Source organism: Phalacrocorax aristotelis, chromosome Z (assembly GCF_949628215.1).
Source record: "Phalacrocorax aristotelis chromosome Z, bGulAri2.1, whole genome shotgun sequence".
Taxonomy (NCBI): domain Eukaryota; kingdom Metazoa; phylum Chordata; class Aves; order Suliformes; family Phalacrocoracidae; genus Phalacrocorax; species Phalacrocorax aristotelis.
This window is the reverse complement of record NC_134311.1, coordinates 71,116,202-71,137,543: the sequence shown is the minus strand read 5'-3', so window position 1 is coordinate 71,137,543 and position 21,342 is coordinate 71,116,202. Positions and strand designations below refer to the sequence as shown.

The following is a 21,342-nucleotide window of genomic DNA, read 5'->3' as shown; positions in this document are numbered from 1 at the left end:
ACTTTAGTAAGAGATTTGTCTGTGTAAAGACTGAAATAAAGTGAAAAGCAGGATACCAGGTGTGGTTCAGCAAGATTTAAGGGCTTTAATCAAGGTTCTTATCTGAGACAATTGAATCTGGCTGTACTGTCCCCAGCACAGCTGCAGAGGGGAATGCACTGTGTGGGTCCACCATGATGGGCTCTCTATCAACACTCTGGAGAAGAAAATATCTTCTGAAGGCTTTTAATGTTTGTTCTGATTCCAATTCACTTTTATTTCTTTGCTTTCACATTGGAATTTAGCACAGCTGCACTGGGACGTCATGAAGGGCTGTGAAAACAACTTTGAAATTGGCTTTCAAACAATAGAAGAGGAAATGCAGGACCCATGAGTCAATGGCAAATTTCATCTAGGGTCAAACCAGCATCCTTTCTTCAGGACCAGCAGTGAGGGGGCTGCTTGGACTCTACTTTTGTTCTCCCTGGTCACCGGATGAATTCTTTAGTGAAATAGGATTGATGTATATAACTTCCTATGGCAAATATATATTGTAGTGGCCTAGATCATCAGCTGGGTTCTTACCTCGCTGAAATTTAATCTGAGAGCGAGGAGCTCTGGTGGTGGGCTCAGACTCTGCTCCACCTCCTCCACTTGTATGCTTCGATCTGACAAGGATGCCTGGTGGGTTGTCTCCAAAGATCTTGTCAGTGTGGTGAGGATGGTGGCAACATCTAACCTCTCTTCCTGTCTCAATGTGCGTTTCCCAATGTTTGTCACCCTCAGGCTTGAAGGGCTTGTTGTCTGATCATGTGAAAAGTGGTCTGAGTAGCCCCTGAAAGGAATAGCTACAGCATCAACCTGCACTGCTCCTTCTGCATTTAGGAAGGTCTTAGCTGGATTCATCTGAAGACCAGCTGAGGCACTCTCAGGGAGCAGCCAGAGCAGGGCTGCCTTACAAGACGGGACAAGCTGGGAGCTGAGGGTGACCCCAGTGCAGGCAATGCCCTCACTGACCAGAGTACAATCCTGCAGCATCTGGTCATGAGGGAGAGGGCAGGATGTAATGGGGGCCATCCTGGCCATCCCAAACAAGGTGAGGTCCAGGGTCCATCTAGGGAGCCCATTCAGGACCGGTGAGAGACAGGGCTGAAGAAAAGACTACACCATAGGTCCAAGGTCCATCCAGGAGGCAAAGCTGGATAGGTCCACCTGGGAAACTAGGACAGATGTCAGGCTAGAGACTGGTATTCTTACAATGCAGCTCAGGTGAGGACTGAAGGCTCATGGCTGGGCTTAAGTGAGCTCCTGAGCCCTGGATAAGAGTTGTGGCTGGAGATGCCAGGTGAGGTCAAGGCCCTTAAGGCATATTAGGGCCCTGACAAGCACAGGAACCTTGAGCTGTGCCAGACATTTGGAAGTCCATAGACTCCTTTGGACCAAGTCCTCCATGCTTCCTCTTTAGCTTAAACCTCATGAAGATGAAAATCCTACCGTACTGGTTGGGACTCGGGTTTTGTGAGACCTTAATGAACAGGGTATGGTGGTTTGGAGTTTGCCTCCTCTGCACTGCGTGGCAGTGCTCTGCCCTCCCCTTCACTTCTCCTCCCTGCCTGGCAGCAGCTTCAGGTACAGAGCTGTGCAGCAGGAGAAGGCAGTGTAGGTGAAGGAGATGACTAAGAGAGAAGATCTTTAGATTCTGTACTTGGTCTGTCTGTGAGTGGTGATGTGAGGTTGTCAAACCATGCCACCTCCTTCTGCCTCCATCTCTTCCTCTGCATCACCATGATGAGGACACTCGCCACAGTGATGATTAACTGTTCTGTAACGGGATGACACCAAGCAGAAAGAACAGCATAGGAAAACACAACCAGTGACCACATTTTCCTAGAGATTTTCCTGGAATACCCAATGTGTGATGGGATGCTGGAACTCACTTCACTACTGCTGCCAAGAGGGGGTCGAGGGGTTACATATGTAAGAAATTCCCAAAGCTGTTAAAAAGAAGAAAAAAGAAGAAGAAAAGAAGAAAAAATATGAAAGATGATTGTGGGTTTGATATAGATTTTATTTCTGGTCTTTGGCCAGTCTTTTACTTCTGGGAGTCAAGAGGATATTTTTACAGGGACTATATGAACCCCATCAGCATCCTGTTGGCCTTTCTCATTCTTCTGTTGAGTTGGGGCTCCTGCCAACTGTCAGGAATAAGGCAGTGAACTTGGTAGGCTTAAAACTCATCTAGTCTGACTATTCTGTACTCCCTATGAAAATAAAGCCTCTGTGGCACCACATGCCCTGTTATGTGAGTTTATTAAATATGTCCTTGAGCACATTCACAGCCCTATCATTACATTTCTGCATATGGCATCTGCGTGCTTTCAAATTGCACTGCTGCAGTTAAAGTGCCATTGCATTGCGCTCCCTCCACCTCCTTGCAAGGCTTTATCAAAGCACTTGTGAAAGCCATTTCTGCCTCTCAGTCTGTGCTTTCTGCTACTCAGGTACCAGTGAAGTTGCCAGGTGTCATGGCGCAACACCTCCCTGTGGGATTGCCAAGGTTTTACTAAACTTTGCTTTGGGACAGGTTGTCCAGCTGCTAGAAACTAACATGTCACTGAGCCAGGGGGATAAATTCAGATGGCCAATATCCTGCCATACCCTGACTTTTCTGGGTATCGCCTTTTAGCCCCTGTAATCTAGCCACAAAAGCAGCAGTGTCTCTTCCTTTCAGTGAGTTTTATGGCGAGGAGATGATTTGTTTGCTCAGTGAACAAAGGTAGGAGCCATCTGCTGAGTGTTTGCCCGCAGTTGGACGTCACAGGCGGGCTTCTGAAAACACCCCCAAAGTAACAGCTCATACACCAGATCTGGACTTGTGTAACTGTGGCGCGATGAGCACTATTCTTAGGGACAGCATTTCAGTGGAGTCACACCTCCAGAAGGTGTGAATCTAGCCCCTGAAAAGAGCAGATGAGAATAATCCGTCACCCACAGACAACGTTGCTCTTGTGTCAAGCTTCGCATCTGGAGAGCTTGAGGCTGACAGTGGGTAACCACTCTCGAGCCTATTCATTTAGGACACAGGCGCATGCAGGGGCTGTCCATGGTCAACCAGAAGTCTAAGGCAGATCTTGGAGTAAGTGTAAAGCTCCCGATTCCCATCTTTGTGCGTGGCCTATAGAGCTGCTTTTCTTAGGTGTTTGATTTTTATAAACCTATGGGAGAAGCAGAATTTCCTGTAAGGCCTCTTAATACTTAATTGCTCCTTCAAAGATATTTCCCCTCCATCACGTTTCTCACATGGGAGTCTCTCTCACTGAAGGCAAAGCATGGGGGAGCTAAGGCAGATCAGTCTTAGAGGCATTGCTTATAAAATGATGGCTGCATATGGACTGTTTAACACACTGCGGTGCTGCAGGTTCCCACAGTACCCCTCCCACCCCAGAGTCAGGTTCTGGTGCAGCTCTAAAGGAGTGCCAGGGTGTGATGGTGTTAAGCATCACGGAGCAGGATAAGATCAAGAGCAGAGGCCAACTGAGATTTCTCTGCAGTCAGCCGAGAGCCTGAGCTGTCAAAGCATGCAGCCCTGGAGTATTGCATGAAAACATAAATGGTATCTTACACAGAACTTCAACTGTATCTGTGATGTGGGAATGCAGAGCTTTGAACTGGAAAGGCTGAAGTTTTCCCTAGTTTGTTTTTATCATTTAATATTGATATTCCCTTAGCCCCTGAGGCCCATGAACAAGTTAGTTGTTGAATTAGAAATCTTCATGGTGATTATGAGAACTTCTTTTTTTCTGATGCTTAGTTTTAATTATAGATTCTCAAATAAGTAAAAGATCCACTATAATACTCCCTGTCCTTACCCTGAGGTCTGTAGTGTCCAAGTGTCCCAAAACACAGTGTGTGTCAAACAATGATCCTGAACTACTATAGACAAAAAATATTGGATGTGCAGATTTGTGCAGCTAAGCATTTGGAAGCTGTTATGTCTGGGGTTTTTACCATGCCTAATGGCAACAGGAAACAAAATTAATGGCACTGGTTCATCCAGTGGCTTTCCTGACATAATTAACAGACAGAAATAGAAGACAGGAATTGAAATAAACCACTCCCATTCTTTTCTTATCCCCCTCTGAGATTTTTGCAGGCAAAGATCTTAAACCTTATGTGAGTGTTTACTGAGTAGTTTTTCCCATGTTGTATGTGACCCTCTGAAATCTGTTGACGCACAAAGGTCGGGTGCCCTGTACTTAGTTTTTCCTGTAGCTACTGACTTCTCTTTTTTTAAGTAAGTGGCTGTGATATTTTTCTTCAGATTAGTGGGCAGGGAGCACCTTTAGATCCAGTTTTTATTAAAAAATCTGCCAGACTGTGTGTCTGGTGGACACAGACTTGCAAGCAATTTAGTTCTCTGTATGTTTGGCTTGTAGAGGATGCTGCTATCCCATTGCTTCTGTTTTAGCAGTGTCTGTGGAGCCTGCGTGCAGCACATATCCTATGATGAAGAACTTTGAAACAAACCAAATGTAACTTTGTGTCATGACATTTAGATTACAGACAGAGTTAACCACACCCGGAGATGGTTACATGATGCCAGGAGACAGGCAATATTGTTTATATGATGATCACTGATAAATATCTTTTCTTGCTGTAGTGCAATCAACAGGAGGATTTGGCTAGCTCTTCCATGAAGGGCATTTCCATCCCTGCTCTTTTAAAGGATTATTCATTGGCTTGTGCAAGCGATAAAACATAAAGTTAATGCTGGAGAAAGTTGCTGTACTTTGTGTCTGGGCATAGCAATCAAAATCCAGTAAATGCCTAAAATGGATGTGTGCTTAATATGCTTCATATAAAAAGAAAGTCTAGCACACCTGAAAGATGAAGGGACAGCCCAAGCTGGTGGGCTCAGTATGATGGGTTGAGCCTGTCTATCAGGTGGCAAGAATTGGACCAGAGTGCTCTGATCTTTGGGGAAGAAAATACCCAGTTCTGTGATCTCGAGCTTGGGTCTTTCTCTTTTTGAAGAAGTCAGATTGGGGAGCAGCCATTGCTTGTGGCTGCAGGGGCTCTCAGAAATTAGAAAAGGAAACTGGAAATAGGGAACAAAACTGCAACTTGCTTAGTGAAACGGGGAGTTCTTGTATTAGTGGCTGTTTGCACAACACCGCATTCAGACTATCTTTGTGGAATAGAAACAAGCCACCTCTCCAGGCTCCTAAGTTGAGAGGATGCTGAATCAGCTGAAAATAATCATGTCATGTTCTGCTCCTGGGAGGACCTATAGCTCTTACGGGGCTGTTCAACCGAATGGCGCTTCAAAGTCTCAGACAAGATAATTGACCTAGTGCATGTTTTCTAACACTGCTTTGTAGGCACTGCCAGCAAAATTATTGTGTTCTATTAATGGTTTTTAATTCTATTTGTGCATTGTGTAAGTAGGAAAGATGCATCTTTCTGAGCAACTACATGTACCTGTATCTACCTGCAGTTGCACTGGCATAAACTGAGCATCATGTTTTCACCAATTCTGAGAGGAATTCCGTCTGTTTATTCAGGCTTGGCATGATTGTGTGAGGGAAAAGGAAATGTTTTTTGAGCTGCTGTTGGAAACAATGCTATTGCTAAATATAAGCAAGTAAAAACACAGTTGAAATGGGTTGTGCTGTAATTTTGTTTCCTGTTTTACCAATCCTATTTGTTTTCCTTTTTTTCCTACAGAACAATTCAATTAAAACATCAAAATACAACTTCTTCACTTTCCTGCCTCTCAACTTGTTTGAACAGTTTCAGCGAATAGCCAATGCTTACTTTCTTTTCTTGCTGATTTTGCAGGTATGAATTCATTGCGCTGTTTCTAGCAGATTGCATTGTCTGTTATCAAAGCCAGCCTATGTGTTCATAGTTGTAATAAAGTGCAAGCTATATCCTTGTTATGAATTAGCATCTTAGTAAAATATTAATCTAGGTAGAAAGTAGGGCAGGAAAAAAGCAATTTCCTCTCTTACCTTCAGATACGAGGGTTTCAACTAAATAAAGAAAAAATTTAATTAAAGTTTTGAACAAACTGTGTACCTTTTTCATGCCCTATCCTACTACCCCTTTGTGTCTACAACTGAGTGCTCCTGGCTGTCCTCGGATCTGCATTACTTATTCCTCCTTTAGTACAAAAGGAAGTTGTCTCTTATCCATAGGTTTAAAGGCAAATTCTATTGGCAGTCTCAAAGGAAACAGCAAGAAGAGGAACATATTTGTAACCTGTACTGTTTCCCTGGAAAGGAAGGAGTTAACATCAGGAAGGCTCAAGGTTGGAGCTAGTTTGCATAAAGCTTCTCCCTGCTCAGCACAGTGAGGAAGGTGTCTAATACGGAGCATGTCGGACACTGGCAACACTATTGAACCCTGTGGCTTATAATGGCATTGGGTTGCACTTTGCCCATCGCGTTTGGTAATGCTACTCTGTCTGAAAGCTGAACACACTGGAGAAATTGATACCAGGATTTCTGTCCCTTTGCACTTTGCTAGAATATGGATAAATACAGTGTAATCTGTTGTTGCTGAGTCTTACTGGAATACACATTATCAAAAAAAAGGGTATAATTCTGATTATGTTTCAAGTATGATATTCTATATTGGACCATTTCAGTGCACACAAGTTTTCAAAATTACCTTTTTCAAGTGCTTTTTATCAATCTCAGCTCAAAAAAGCATAGGCAAAATTTTGTTAAGCAAACTCCATACTACCTTCTTTGTTTATTTATAGGGAATGAATATGAGAAATTTCAGCCCACATATATTTTTCAAAAAACTAGTGAAAGTGCCTTTCCAGCTGAGCTGACAGCACTGTTCCTGTTCTTGTGCTGCACTCTAGCTGCTTGTCTATCCAATTTACAGTATTTCAGACTGTTTTCCTCAAACTATTTCGCTGTGTCTTTTGCTGAACCATCTAGGAGAGACACTATATAAAAGCATACTGCTTTTTCTGCTACCTGCATCAAGGTAGGCTAAAGAGGGCAGCTATTAGTCTTTCACGTTTATATATTCCTCCACTCAGATATTGACCTCTTCTGCCCACTCACTTCATCCCAGTAACACTGGGAGTATCTCTTCCTGCATCAGGAGTGGATGCAATGACTAGGCTATGGGTCTTGGCCTCCCCACTCCTCTGCACAGCCTAGTAGGACACACATATTCCCAGTTAGGGGAGGAGGTAGCAGTTATGTGTCTCTGCAGCCTCCACAGCTGAGCAGGGATGTGCTGGCCTCTAAACATCATTCCTCCTGGCTGGATTTGGTGGTGCCTGTAGGATCTGTCAACTTTACAATGCACATGGAGCTGACGCTTCCCAAATCCAGCCTGATGGACACAGTGATGCTGGTATCATACTGCTTCCATCATCATTGCTGCTGTTCTAAAGAAAGGGGAGAACTATGCTGGGGTAAGATGTCCATCTCTGCGTCATTGAAGGCATGACAGAGTCGCCTTCAACTCTTGGGTCCTCTCACTATTAAAAATGTAGGAAACAAAAATGGCTCTGTTGATCTTGGAAGAGCAAGGTCAGCCCTGGAAACAACTGTGTGTTTTTTATTGATATGGAGTTTTCTTCAGCAAAATGTGAAGAGTTACTGAAACAAGAAAGATAAGCATTTGAAGGCTCTGCATAGCAAGCCTTGCCCAGATAGCTCTGGGTCCTTCACAGCAGGCTTGCCCATGTCAGTGCCTCCAGAGAAATCCACTGGAGGCAGAAAATCCTAATGTTACAAACAACAAGAAAGAGCAACCCACTGCACTTCCTGACAGCTCCATGTTTATATCCTAAATCACAGCTTGTTTTGTAAGCAAAGTGTGGTTCCCTGGCTGTTCCACCTTTGTGGGGTCACACATAAGTGACAGAGCTGCATTTCTGTCTTTATTCTGTATTCAGATATCATAGAAAAAGGTTATCTGCAGCTTCCACAGAAAACAGTGTTTTGTTTCCATCTGTTTGCTGAACTGGCAGGAAATTTCTCTAACTCAGATCTTTTCTTCCTACAGTTGATTCCTCAGATTTCCTCGCTGGCCTGGTTTACAACAGTGGTGCCCCTAGTGCTGGTGCTGGCTGTATCAGGAGTCAAGGATGCCATTGATGATTTTGTAAGATCTGTATTGTTGACCCGTACTTTGGAGTTTGCCTGTGATGCTTCAGCACAATGACTAAAGAAAACCACTTGAAATAAACACAGCCAGTGGCAGGCAGTTGGAGAATGGGTCTGTGATCAAGATAGAGTCTGAGACTAGATCCCCAAATCTATGGTTCATTACCTAAAAAGGAGCTAGAATTTCCAAATTGCTGAGCAGCCCAGCAGCTCCACTGACATTATCTGAAACTGCTCAGCATGGTTGAAAGAGTGGTCACTGATAGATACGTCTGGACACATGCACAGAAGTTTATGCTTAGGCTTCCACTTTAAAGAACTCATCCTTTGCCGTCTAGCTGCAATGTAGGAAGTAAGCATACCACCTGTGCATGATTTTTCAAACTTGCGCAGCTTCGGCTGAAGTTTGCTCCCATCAGAGCTAATGGTCAAAGTCCCGTTGACTTCACGGGGTGACATTAGAGCTGAGTTTAGCATCCGATTTCTCTTGTTATTAAATTATTTTGATGCGCTATGGAGACTCGGTGCAACTTTCCAAGTAGGCAGGGGAGAGATGGCAGGGATGGTTTCCCAGAGAGCAATGCCAGAACATCTGTGGCCGCTTTCTGTATCAGAACAGAGGAAAGGATTTCTCTGGGTGCTTAGTTTACAAACCTGACAGGCAGGACCAACACCACTTGAGCCAGGACTGTGCTAAGTGACATATAAGGCTCCCTCCTCCTTCTTCCCTCCAAAAGCAAGACCCGTGTTGCCTGTTGCTGTTATGCCCTGTGTTACTAGTGTAAACATGGGCTTGACAATGACTCAGTTGTGGCCCTAATCTGCCTGACACATTCAGCCACCTGAGTGAAAGCCTAAAATATTAATGAACTGCCTACAGCTCTTGTGTGCTTGGTTTCCTGGATATGCCTTTTAACATACTGATCAAATTTTCAGAATCGACACAAAAGTGACAAACACGTCAACAATCGCCCAGTCCAGGTCCTGATCAATGGCATGTAAGTCCTTTTTTTTTTTTTTTAACATTTTTTTGTACAGTCTTTTGCTGTAATTTTGACTTGGAAAAGCATTTTATTAGTAATGAGATTTTTTTTTTTCTATGTGGTTCCCAAGCATCACTAAACAAGTTAAAACTGAACTGTCTTTTATGCTATTAGTTGACCATGCAGTTCTGGACTGTGTGTCTGATTAATGAACCCAAGACACAGTACCACAATCACTGCAGACACTATGGCCGTGACCTTGAACTGATAAAAAGTAAACTCTTTCTGTTCCTGGATATATATGTTTAAGTAAGTGACACATTGAAAGTATTGCATTATTTCACTTCTTATCCTAGAAGTGACAAGCAAGGCTATCTTCCCATGTCTATTTATGCTAATAGCATTTATTTCTGCATTAAGCAAAACTAGACATTATCAACAAGTTATTTTAAATTAAGAAGCAGGAATAGCTTCTTCATACATGTCATAATACTTTGAGTGTGTGTAGTACTTCTGACTTAGATGTACTCAAAATATTTCAGCTCTGTGCCTCAGACACTGTACAGCTAGAACAGTTCTTTCCTGCAGAAAAAATAGCAGAGGCTTTGGCTTTTGTGGCAGACAGATGTGCTGTTTACTTGCAGCTCCATGGAGTCCAGCTTTGTAGAGGACACAGCTGTAGACAGCTGTGAAGTCTCTGGTGACTATTTTTTCCATACTATAGATAGCAGTGTGTTGTGTAAACTCCAAAAGGTGATAAAATGGTTAAAAATAAAACTGGAAAATGAAGACTAGGAACATACTTTGAGTGTTTTCTGTTAAGTAAAGCAGTTTCTTAGTTTGCTGTGTATTAGTTACTGTGTCTAGGAAACATATATTGAAATAGAAATTTTCTAATATTTTTGCCTTTGTTAAAAAAACTGGAAACCATAGGTCCTGCCCAACTCCAACCAACATGGGAAAAGCAAGGCTGAGCTGAAGTCAGGCTTGAATCACCAGTCCTGTTTTGATATAGTTCTTGATATTTCTCAGCTCTAAATTTTGTGTATACAGCTATCGTGACTTGGTTACACTGGTGCTTGCAGTTTAGCTGGCTGTCTGCATGCACATCTTGCTCAGTGCTGCAAAGGCCACTGCAGACGTGGGCTTAGCTAGGCACCTGTGCAGCCAAGGCACCTGCACTGACCTTCCTGACCGCCAGGCCCATGCAGAACCAGATCTGTTTCTCTGGCCCTTAATACTTCTTAGAAAATCTAACACAACTGGCAATTTTCCCAGGTGTTTGAGAAGTCTGTTACGCAAAATAGAGTTTTTTTTCTGAGATATGTGGCCCTTCAGAAGGAGGGTAGTAGTCAGTCAGACAGAAGGACAGTGCACGTGGACTCTGCTGCTACTGTGGGGCTTGGGCTCAGCAGTGCATCAGTCACCCCAACCGCTGTTACTACTTTCCTGTATTGTGGTGGTTCCCTAGCTTAATATGGATCAGGCCACATCATGGCAGACCCTGCTCCATTTTATTAACTGCCCAAGTCCTGGTGGCCACTACGGCCTGGCTTCAGGAGCAGAGCCAAGTATCCTTTCCCCAGTGATGTTTGATTTATGTGCCTACTTACTAGGAGTCTTCTTGCAGGTTAAAGGATGAAAAATGGATGAATGTCCAGGTGGGGGATATAATAAAACTAGAAAACAACAACTTTGTGACGGTGAGTACAGTTTCTCTCCATCCTGCTCACAGTTAGTCTCTGTAATTACTCGTATCACTCACAAGCAAATGAGTCAGTAGTGATGATAACTGCCACAGAGACCTGCAGTGTGCAGAAACCACAAGTAGCATTGCGGTGCCAAGCCCTCTGACCGTGTGAACTCATACCAAGTCTGTCTGTCTGTGTTCAGGCTGATCTACTGTTACTGTCAAGCAGTGAGCCACACAGCCTGACATACATCGAGACAGCTGAACTGGATGGGTAAGTGAGCCTGGCCCTTGGGTGCAATCACTGCTGCCGGCACAAGGCCAAATCTTCTCTGGTGAGCTTGGGTGCTGCAACCTTACCTGCAATAGCTTTTGTAGCAACTGTCCTAGAACATAGAATAAACTTTGGGTAGGTATCTTGAAAATAACATCTTCTGGTGGATACTTTTCCCTCTTTCAGTGCAAATGTCATCTGAGGAGGGGACTCTTCCTTTTATATTTGGTGACAGTTCTTCTAACAATGAGAGTTAGTTTGAAATGTGTTCTTGTGACATCCCAGGTCACTGGGAGAAATTTTCTGTTTCTTGTGTCTCCCTTAGTCTTTTCTCTTAGCTAGGACTAAGCAAGACTAGAGAGATCAAGAAACTGTGACTCTCCCAATACTCTACAGACAGCCCTCTGGACTTTGCCTGTCTGATTTCTGCTGAAAATGAGCTGTAGTTCCTGCACATGCAAATGCCAAGAGGCCCTGAACAAATGCAGTGTTGTTTTGACATTGCATTTCAAACTCGCCAGCTAGCTAGTCCCAGGACTTGAGTACTCTTCAGGATCACAATACCATGGCAGGAGATCCAGAGCTCTCCTATATGCTCGGATGCCTCAGGGTTCAGTGTGGTGTGACTGGCAGGATAGATATTGAGCTGCTCAGGTTGCTGAGAGCCTGGTCTTGCATTTTGTAGAGAAAATGAGAAGACAGATCCACCTCACTCTCTTTGGTACCATGGTACCATGTCCAGAATTCCTCTGGCTTCCCTGTCTTTGCAACTGAAAGAGACAACTATACTCTTTGGCCAGGTAAAAAAGGCCAATGATGGCATGGTCCATCAGATGTCTAAGGAAGAAGACTGTCCTCAAGAAAAGAGTGACTTCCAGGGAGAGTTTTCAGTTCACATAGGACTTTCTGTTCATGTTTTCATCTCATGTTATTTGTTACAGTGAAACAAACCTGAAGGTGAAGCAGGCGCTGACGGTCACTGCAGAGCTTGGAGAAGATCTTCAGAAACTGACGGAGTTCAATGGTGAGTCTTCATGCAACATTCATTTTCCAGAGGATTTGCCTGAACACCAGAGCCCAGACAGTGCCTGGGAGCCTCGCTTACAGGCTGTTCCATGCTCCCTGCTAGGAGTCCTCTGGATGCAGTGGCAGGAAAACAGGATGGGTGCATTGCAGTCTCTACCACAGATGCAAACAGCATACATAAAGAGATCCCCCTCCATTTACAGATCTCAGTGTCATGCACGGCTATAACTTGAAACTGCATTGGTGGGAATTCTCCTTCTGGCTGCACACTTTTCTTTAGCATCTGTCTGTACATGTTGAGACTACCCACCTCAAACAATACAAGAGGTCGTGTAATTGCACTGTTTTCCCAAAACTGCATGCTTAGGTCTGACCTCAAGATATTTTCACACTGCACTTTTACATTGATGCAGCAATGCTCATGCATTGATTACATTTAGCTTCTGAGCACGCAGACCTGTGGACTAACTGTGCACACAGGACAGGTGACTACTTCCCTCCTGAAGCCTTACCCTGCCAGCATTTCTCTCTTCTCTTGATGTCACAATAAAGACTGCATTTTAAGATAAAGACAAGCAGTGCACATGTGGTTAACAGGCAACATGTCCTTTCTTAGCACTGTTTTGTATATCAAATGAATAGAATAGAATAGAATAGAATAGAATAGAATAGAATAGAATAGAATAGAATAGAATAGAATAGAATAGGAGTACTTCAGTTGGAAGGGACCTACAACGATCACCTACTCCAACCGCCTGACCACTTCAAGGCTGACCGAAAGTTAAAGCATGTTGTTAAGGACATTGTCTAAATGTCCTTTAAACACTGACAGCCTTGGGGCATCGACCATCTCTCCAGAAAGCCTGTTCCAATGTTTGACCACCCTCTTGGTAAAGAAATGCTTCCTAATGTCCAGCCTCAACTCCCCTAGTGCAGCTTTGAACCATTCCCACGTGTCCTGTCACTAGATGCCAGGGAATATATAGCAGCACATACACAGAAAAGAGCCACACCTGTCAAAAACAGAATACTCCATGCTCACACATCCCTCTGTCTGCAGAGAGATGACAGGGGAACAAACCAAGTGGTGTTAGTCATGCTCCACAGTGCCCTGCGGGTTTATGCATGAGGGCAGGACTGAGGGAAGAGTCTGCTTGGAAAGGGGTCGACTGAATGCTGCTGTCCTTGGAACGTCTCAAGGACTGCAGGATCTCAGGAAATACTTTTAGATAAAGAGGAAAAATATTTTTTAAAAAAATTCCTTTATAATAAGTAGATGATTCCAGGACAAATGGCAGGGTTGTGGCAGAGACTTAGCATAGCTGGGACTGTCTCTGGTAGAGACATCCAAAGACATGGGCTTTTCTTTTGCTTTCTGCATTGAGGTTTTTTGACATAATGTTTGTGGTCTTAGCTGAGTGTTAGCTCAGTACATCAGGATTTCTCTGAAGTGATGGCTCAGGTTCTGAGTGTTTTAGGTCTTGAGAAATGTTTTTACAGGTGCAGTTAGATGTCTTATGTTAATAGTCAGAGTGGCATGCCGTCATTATTTTCCTGAAGAGGTTGCAACGTGTACGAATTTGTAAGCAAAATCTTAATTTTTAAAGCATTTCCTGTGTAATGCTAATCTAAGGATTCTGCATTCTTGAAAGTGTATAATTTTAAAAATGTTTCAAAATATTTTGGAAAATTAAAACACTTTAAATCAAATATTTGCCCTTTAAATCCCTATTTTAGTTATGTTGTAAATAAAAGTGGCTTCTTTGCAATACTTAAAATTAATAAAATGTTTCCCAGGATGATTTATATTTGGCAGAGTACTGGGAGGAGTGCCTTGAATCAGACCCAACCTTGCATTTCCCAGCAAACCTCTGTAAAAGTATTTAAATATTTACATAACTCTATCTAATTACTTCTTAAGACAGGAAGAGAGGAAAGGGTTGATCAGCTAATATAGGCACTCAGTGGAATGCTTAATGTGACTTATGATGTTTGTTGACATCATGATGGTTCAGATAAGGAAGTTGACTGCAAAATGCTGATCTTTATTTGATTTGGAGAACTGGATGATGAGAAAGGAAAAAACACTTTTCGGTTACTTATTACTCATCACATGTAGACTTGGCAGTATTTAACTCTTTCAGGCAAAATGCATTCATCTTGTTGTTCATGTATCATCTTGCTGTTAATGGGAGGAGGAGACAGGAGGCACAGTGCCTTGCTGAGGTATCTTCAGCTGCAGAGTCACTGAGGTCAGTGCAGGTATATTGGGCGAATCTCTAGAGCTTCTCACTTTTTTGTGATAAGTCTAACTTGGATGAATCTCTTCTGATCTCAAAACCAGCGTATCAGTAACCCAGATCAACCTGCTTAATGGAAAGCAGATGTGGATGTTGACACGCAAGGGGCTCTCATGAGTGTTGTCCCACAGCTGGCATGAGGGGAGGCACAGTCTTCCTGGTGAGGGATCATGGCCTGGGTTTCATTCACCAAAGTCTCACTGTGCTGTGTTTCAGGTTGCACTGCAAAGCCTCTGTTTTCTTTGTGCTTTTCGGGGGGTTGCAATGGCTGTAGTGAGGCAGGTCTGGTTACTGTAGACTTTTAGAAATGACAGAGTAGAAGTCTAATTGTTCTTGGATTAACTAGATGATAAAATAGTTGTTCTGCATAGTTGTTAGTATGAGCTCTGATGTCACACATGTCACAAAATTTCCTAGCTGCTTCATCTTTCAAGTCTGATGATTTGTTTGCCCTAGAGTAGAGCTACTTTTCTATGAAAAGAACATTCGTTCTTGATTTTAAAATTCTGAGTGGTGGAAATTACCACAGTATGTAAAGTTGCACTTTTTTTCTGTACTTCTCTGGATTTTGCTTCCATTCTGTTAAGCTTGGTGTGTTCTGCCTGAGAACAGCTGGAAAAGCTGTATTCTCTGCAAATGCTAGTCCTTATGCAGATATTTGCAGCCTGCAATCAAAATAACTTTAATGTTCCTGCTGATTAACTGAACAGACTGAATTCTCTTGGATTCCCTTTCAAGATCTTGAAGATTCCTCTTGAAGACTCTTGGATGCCCTTTCAATAAGATGTTTTTGTATTTTGCAGTTCTTCCCAACACATCCACGGGGCTCTGCTCTGAATCTTTAGATGCCGGGTGCAAATTTTGATTTAAATAACTTTTATACTGAAGTATCTGTGTCTACAGTTTTGTGTGAACATATTTTATTATAAGAATTGAATATAACACATAGAAACAGAAACAAGCTCTCCAATCACTTTCAGTGTCAGCTGCATAGCTGAAGGTAGCAGTATCTATTTTCTTGTGTCACTGCGACTTAAAGTATAAAAGAGATGAAATTTAAAAACAGTGAACAAAGACACCTCACTTAATTACTCTCTTGCAGACTTCAGGCTATGATTTTCTCGCTTGGGCTCCTGCAGTTTTAAAGGAAATGGAATAGGAATTATACAAGGTCAGCACTTTTAGCTAAAGTTATCCAGTGACATCCTACCACTATGAACTTGCTGTGGAAGGATTAGAAGTATGTTGCTGGTTCAACGTTTCCTCTTACCCTAATAAGAGGCATGGAAACTTTGTTTTGGGGTCTACCAGTACAAAATTTCCATGTTCAAAGAATAGGACAAATCCAAATTCATTGTGGTCTATTGGATTATGACAAGAATATGGGGAAGGAGCAATATCCCAAAACATCAGTAAATATAGGATATAGGATGGGAATGATGGGGTCAGAAGTGGCCCTGTCTGGGGCACAGCTGAGAATGCAGTATTGACTGACATATTTTGGGGCCAAGATGGTTTCCACCACCTTTTTGTTTTTACTTTCCTTTTACAGGAGAAGTCAAATGTGAGGCACCAAATAACAAACTGGATAAGTTCACAGGAACTCTTACTCTTCGAGGAGAAAAGTATGCCCTGGACAATGAGAAGATGTTGCTGAGAGGCTGTACGATTAGGAACACAGAGTGGTGCTTTGGTCTCGTTATTTATGCGGGTATGTAGAAGAAAAAATTACTTGTGAATTGCAGAGCACAGCAGCGCTAGCATGGAAGTTCATCACACCCAATATGCACAAAGGAACCAAGAATTTTCCTCTTTGGAAAATATGTTTCTACCAGGTACAAGAACAAAAGCAGAAGAATATATGAGATCCCTTGGCTCAACTCTAGGCTGGAAATTATGCATATTGCACTAGATTTTAAATGGAGAGTTTTTATCAGAAGAAATGGCTACATTACAACATTCAACTCCATCTTGATTGGAATCATAGAATGATTAAGGTTGGGAAAGGTATCTAAGATCAATTCCAACCGTCAACCCAACACCCCCAGGGCCTCCTAAACCATGCCCTGAAGTGCCACATCCACATGTTTTTTAACACCTCCAGGGATGGTGACTCCATCACCTCCCTGGGCAGCCTGTTCCAATGCCTGACCACTCTTTCAGTGAAGAAATTTTTCCTAATATCCAGTCTAAACCTCCCCCGATGCAGCTTGAGGCCATTTCATCTCATCCTATTGCTTGTAACTTGGGAGAAGCGACCAGACCCCACCTTACTACAGCCTCCTGTCAGGTAGTTGTAAAGAGTGATAAGGTCTCTCCTCAGCCTCCTCTTCTCCAGGCTAACCCCCCCCAGCTCCCTCAGCCGCTCCTCATAAGACCTGCTTTCCAGACCCTTTGCCAGCTTCATTGCCCTTCTCTGGACACGCGCCAGCTCCTCAATGTCCTTCTTGTACTCAGGGGCCCAAAACTGAACACAGGATTCGAGGGGCAGCCTCATCAGTTAAGCCAGTAATTAATTATTTTAATAGCTTTAGTTAATACTTACTATTAGTAATAATTAATTACTATATATTAAGGTAATAAATTTAATTAATTAAATTTATTATTAAGTGCTTTAGTAAGCAGAGGTAGTCTTTTATTTCAGAAATGCATGCAGCAAAGTACATGACAGAAATCTGGATCAATCGATAAGAAAGAATGTAAGAATTGAATCTGTTTAAGAATTAAAGCTGAATTAAATCTGCCTTTACTGGCCCACACTGGGTCAATTGGAGTCTTTCTCTCACCAGGCTTGTTCAAAATTTTTTCACTCTTAATGGCATTTAATTCCATATCATTTCTATGTGATTTTAATCCTTATTGGAGCATCAGGGTCACCAATAATATTATTGTAGACCATTAGGTCTATGCTTCTTATGAGCATAGACCTTCTATTGTTTCTATACTGCTGTATACACGTGAGATGATGTATAACATGTCACTAATAAAACAGCAGTATCAGTATTCTGTGAAAAGTAATTAAACCTGAAAGGAAGGATTGACTGTTGAAAGAAGAGAACAGGATCAAAATCCAGAATTAATGGCTTTATGTGACACTCTCCATATAACCTAAGGCAAGTGACTTAACATTTTTCTGCCTAAGTTTCCCACTGGCCCTGTAAACTGTGTGTACTTGCCTTCAAGAAAGCTGTGATGAGTATTTATGCTGTAAAGCACAGTGGGGCCTCAGAGGGAATCAGCTTCAGAACAGCTCAGCTTTATTACTAAAATTCGTGAGTGTGTTTCATCTCCAGGGCCAGACACCAAACTAATGCAGAACAGTGGAAAAACAACTTTTAAACGGACGAGCATTGATCGGCTCATGAATGTCCTTGTGTTGGTGGTAAGTCTGATTAATGTGCCTTCATTTCTTCAGATGTATACATAACTTCCAGATGCTCCACCTCTTTGTCCACACAAATGAGGGAATATCAGAAAAGACTAACAATAAAAATAAAAATTATGTAATAATTTATTAGCAGCCTGAGTTCTGCAGTGCCTCTGCCAGCCCATCTTGCAAAGCAAGGACATTACATTGACAGCGTTAAGGACCTTTCCTCTGAACGTTTAATTTTGTCTGCTCTCCCTTGCTCTGCATTTTTTGTAAGAACCACTCTGAAGCTTGCAAATGCCTTTTTCCCCTAGTAATTTTGTTATTTTCTTTTTAAATAAAAATTAGCAGTTCTCCCTCTCCCTCCTGATTTCTTGGTGCCTCTGGTGATATCTGCATAGGGCTTGGTAACCGAGTTTGGTAATTTACATGATGCCAGCTTCTGATTTAACACATTAGGTTAAAATATTAGACATGGTCTCATTAATACTCAGAAACTGGTGTTTTTAGCAGCTGGGATATTTGAGAACACTAATCTTATATAGCAGGCACTCTCCTCAAATTGGAAAACAGGTCTGATTTGAGGGTTAAGCCTGTCAGTGGTTTTAACAAATGGCAAGTACTTCCAGGCAGAGGTTTTGATTCTTTTACAGACTCTCCCAAGATTTTACTGCTTGAGTTCAAAGCCACTCAGAGAAGGAAGACATACACTCTGACACTGCTTTATTCAATGGTGCTTGAAGAAAAGCTCTTCAATTTCAGGCTTTTATTTTCCTTTGGGTGCAAGTATGTCATGCCTTTTCATGCATGCTGCACCAGCTTCAGTTTATGACACTGGGAAGGTCTGGTGGCCACTGTTCCCTCTTTTTGCCTCCTGCCCTTTCTCTCCATCCCGACCTCACAACCAGGCTTGGGTCAGGATCCAGCCCAGGCATGGGAGCAAGTCCTGGAGAAGGTGTCCAACAGCAGTGTGTCCATCACAGCAAGGCTATGCTGAGCTCTCCCTGCCCTCCACGACTTCATGCCTCCTCAGCACTGGGGCTTATAGCACAAACATCTCCAGGATGGCACCACCCTCCAATCTTTCCTCTTCATCCCAGCCCCTGTCCTCCTGCTTTTTTCTCAGGTTCCCAAAAGCTTTTTAGGTGAGCCCATGTATGGGACCTGTCAGTGGACAGAGCCAAGCGTGCCTCTGTGCGACTGAAATTGCAGCAGCCGTTAGTCCCACTCCCAGAGCTCTGAAGGAGTGTTCTGAACATCTGCATGTGCGTATTTGCTGTAAAGCACTGACACAGCACAACAAGCCACTCCAGGGTCACCTTCAAGCCCTCTTGAGTCATTGTTCCATGTGCAGTAAGGACATGCTCTTGACTTTGGTAACCTTACACCAATCTCCGCCAAGTGAAAATCTTGGTTACCATCATCTGCTTATTTTCCTCAGTGTTCTCCTCCCTTACACTTAAGGGGACAGCAAAAAAAAAGGAAAAACCAACAACAAACAAAGTTTGGGCCACTTACATTCAAAATTTTGCAAGTATTTGAAAAAATTGCCGTATTCTTAGGTGTTCTGCTGTGCTGTAGCTGGAGAGGAGGATGCACTGTGGGGCAGGGCAGTGGGGGATCCACAGGGCACAGAAAGGGAGCAGACAGAAACTGAATAGAGAACTTGGAATTTAGCATTTGATTAAGATTTGCCAAATCTCCTTTCACAAGTCAAGGGTCCCACACAGAGCATTCAGTCTGTTTGGCCTCTCTTCATGAACACAAATGAGATGAATTTACCTCCTGGCTTTGTTTTAAAAAGACTGAGCAAGTTGCAGCCGATTGCATCAGCCTCTGCCTGGGTTCTCAGGCGCTGATGGAGCCAAGGGTGTGTTTTTCTCCTTTACACATTTTTAAGGCACCTAACATTTTGGTGTCTAAGAAAAGCTCTGTCTAACCCTAAGCACCAGGCTCTTTGCACACCCAAGGGAAATTGGCATCAGGTCCTTCCAGCTTACTGGGTGGTGGAAGGCTATAAAGCATGGTCATAAAAAGACGCAGTATATTGTGCTCTTGAGTTTGGAAGTACAAAGTAGCCACAGCTTGCTATAAATAGCTCATTTTAAGCATAACGAAACTTGTTCCATGTTAACACTGGCAAAGCTATTATGTGTTTAATTGTCCATAAAACTTCCAGGCACAAAGCAGTGTTTAAGCAGGGCTCGCCAGTGGAGGCCTCGTTAAATGTCACCCTGGTCTGTCCCAACAGGAGTTTGTCAGGAGTGAACCTTTCCAGATGGCAACCATAGCTGTTTTTTGATGTTTGGAAATGTTTCTCAAGAATCTGAGAGAGAAGTGAATGTTCCTCCACTGGTGACTCTCCTGCCAGCTCCAGGAATGCTTTTTGCTCTGAACTTTGCTTCCTAGCAGGCTTGGGGGAACACATTTTCAGAGAAATAAGGCTGTTGCCTTCACCTCTTAAACAACTTCTTGCTTCAAATCCTGAAGCAGAACTCAGACTGTCAGTAAAGAAACTGACAGTTTTAACTCACAGTCCAACAGGAGATGTTTGTCAAAAGTCACCTCCTCTTTACAAAAATCCTACTCAGTCCTGCAGAGGATCTTTTGCAGGCACCACATGGGCAGGACCCAGAGAGGCAGGATGTTCGCGCTGGGAAGCCCCATGCGAATACACAAGCCTACGAAGAGGGTTTTTTTTCACGTCCTTCTCTTGCAGAGCTGTGATTATGATTACAACACCCTGCACACAGTTTTTTCTCTGCACAGAAATTCATCTCTGGGGCCTCTGTTAACGGCTTGGTCTTTTGCATTTGTCTCAAAGCAAACAGCATGTTAGTGAACTTTGTGTAAGCATGAGTATTGCACAAAAGTTGAGCTGTTAGGGATGAGACCATTGACATAAAAAATGCAGATAAAGCAAAATGTACATAAAGCAAGTGCAGTCGTAGACAAGAGCTGCTGTGGTATGGGAAAGTTCAGCTGCTCCCCTGCCCCATGTCTATTTCTGTTGCTGAATCATACATTTATTTCCTACATGGATTGTGATATTCTACAAACTGACAATTTTTAACCTGTAGGGCAGCAAGGAATCATTCACAGCAGAGTGATAAGACAGAAAAGCCAGCTGGCTCTTCTAATTAATTTATTTTACAATAGACGAGGTCTGCAGAGAGAAGTAATATCTTATACTTGACCAACAGAAATTTCTATAAAAATAGGCAGGCTTGACTGTTTTCTCCATCTGTTTTCTCTGTTGGTTTAATAAAGGACATTACCTGTCCCTGGGTCATGCCTCTCATATATCCTTAAGTCCTGACGCTTACAACAGCACAAACTGAAGCCTGTTTTTACTGCTGGTTCACATAGGTTTAAAAACACTGCACCACATTCCTTATCATCAAGCAATTCATAACTGGAGTAATTTATTGGGCCTCCCACAATTACATGGAAAAGCTGCTACTGATGTGGGGAATAAATGTGCCCCCTGAAACCCTGCCGAGCACCTTTACTTACAGTGGTCCCCTTTTAGCAGCTTCTTGGTATTAAAATTCAAGCTAGGCATATGTGAACTTTTCA

At 42.8% G+C, this 21,342-nt stretch overlaps 1 protein-coding gene across 5 annotated transcripts in view; it reads left to right on the top strand.

The window, feature by feature from the left end:
• Positions 1-21,342, top strand: part of LOC142050708 (phospholipid-transporting ATPase ID-like) — an 89,139-nt gene that overhangs the window by 36,101 nt on the left and 31,696 nt on the right. For all 5 annotated transcript variants that reach the window (XM_075079734.1, XM_075079737.1, XM_075079736.1 and 2 more), the window contains exons 4-11: positions 5,707-5,820; positions 8,020-8,118; positions 9,057-9,118; positions 10,734-10,806; positions 10,997-11,067; positions 12,009-12,091; positions 15,946-16,104; positions 17,687-17,775. In XM_075079734.1, coding sequence (XP_074935835.1) covers positions 5,707-5,820; positions 8,020-8,118; positions 9,057-9,118; positions 10,734-10,806; positions 10,997-11,067; positions 12,009-12,091; positions 15,946-16,104; positions 17,687-17,775 — 750 coding nt within the window. The remainder of the gene's footprint in view (positions 1-5,706; positions 5,821-8,019; positions 8,119-9,056; positions 9,119-10,733; positions 10,807-10,996; positions 11,068-12,008; positions 12,092-15,945; positions 16,105-17,686; positions 17,776-21,342) is intronic.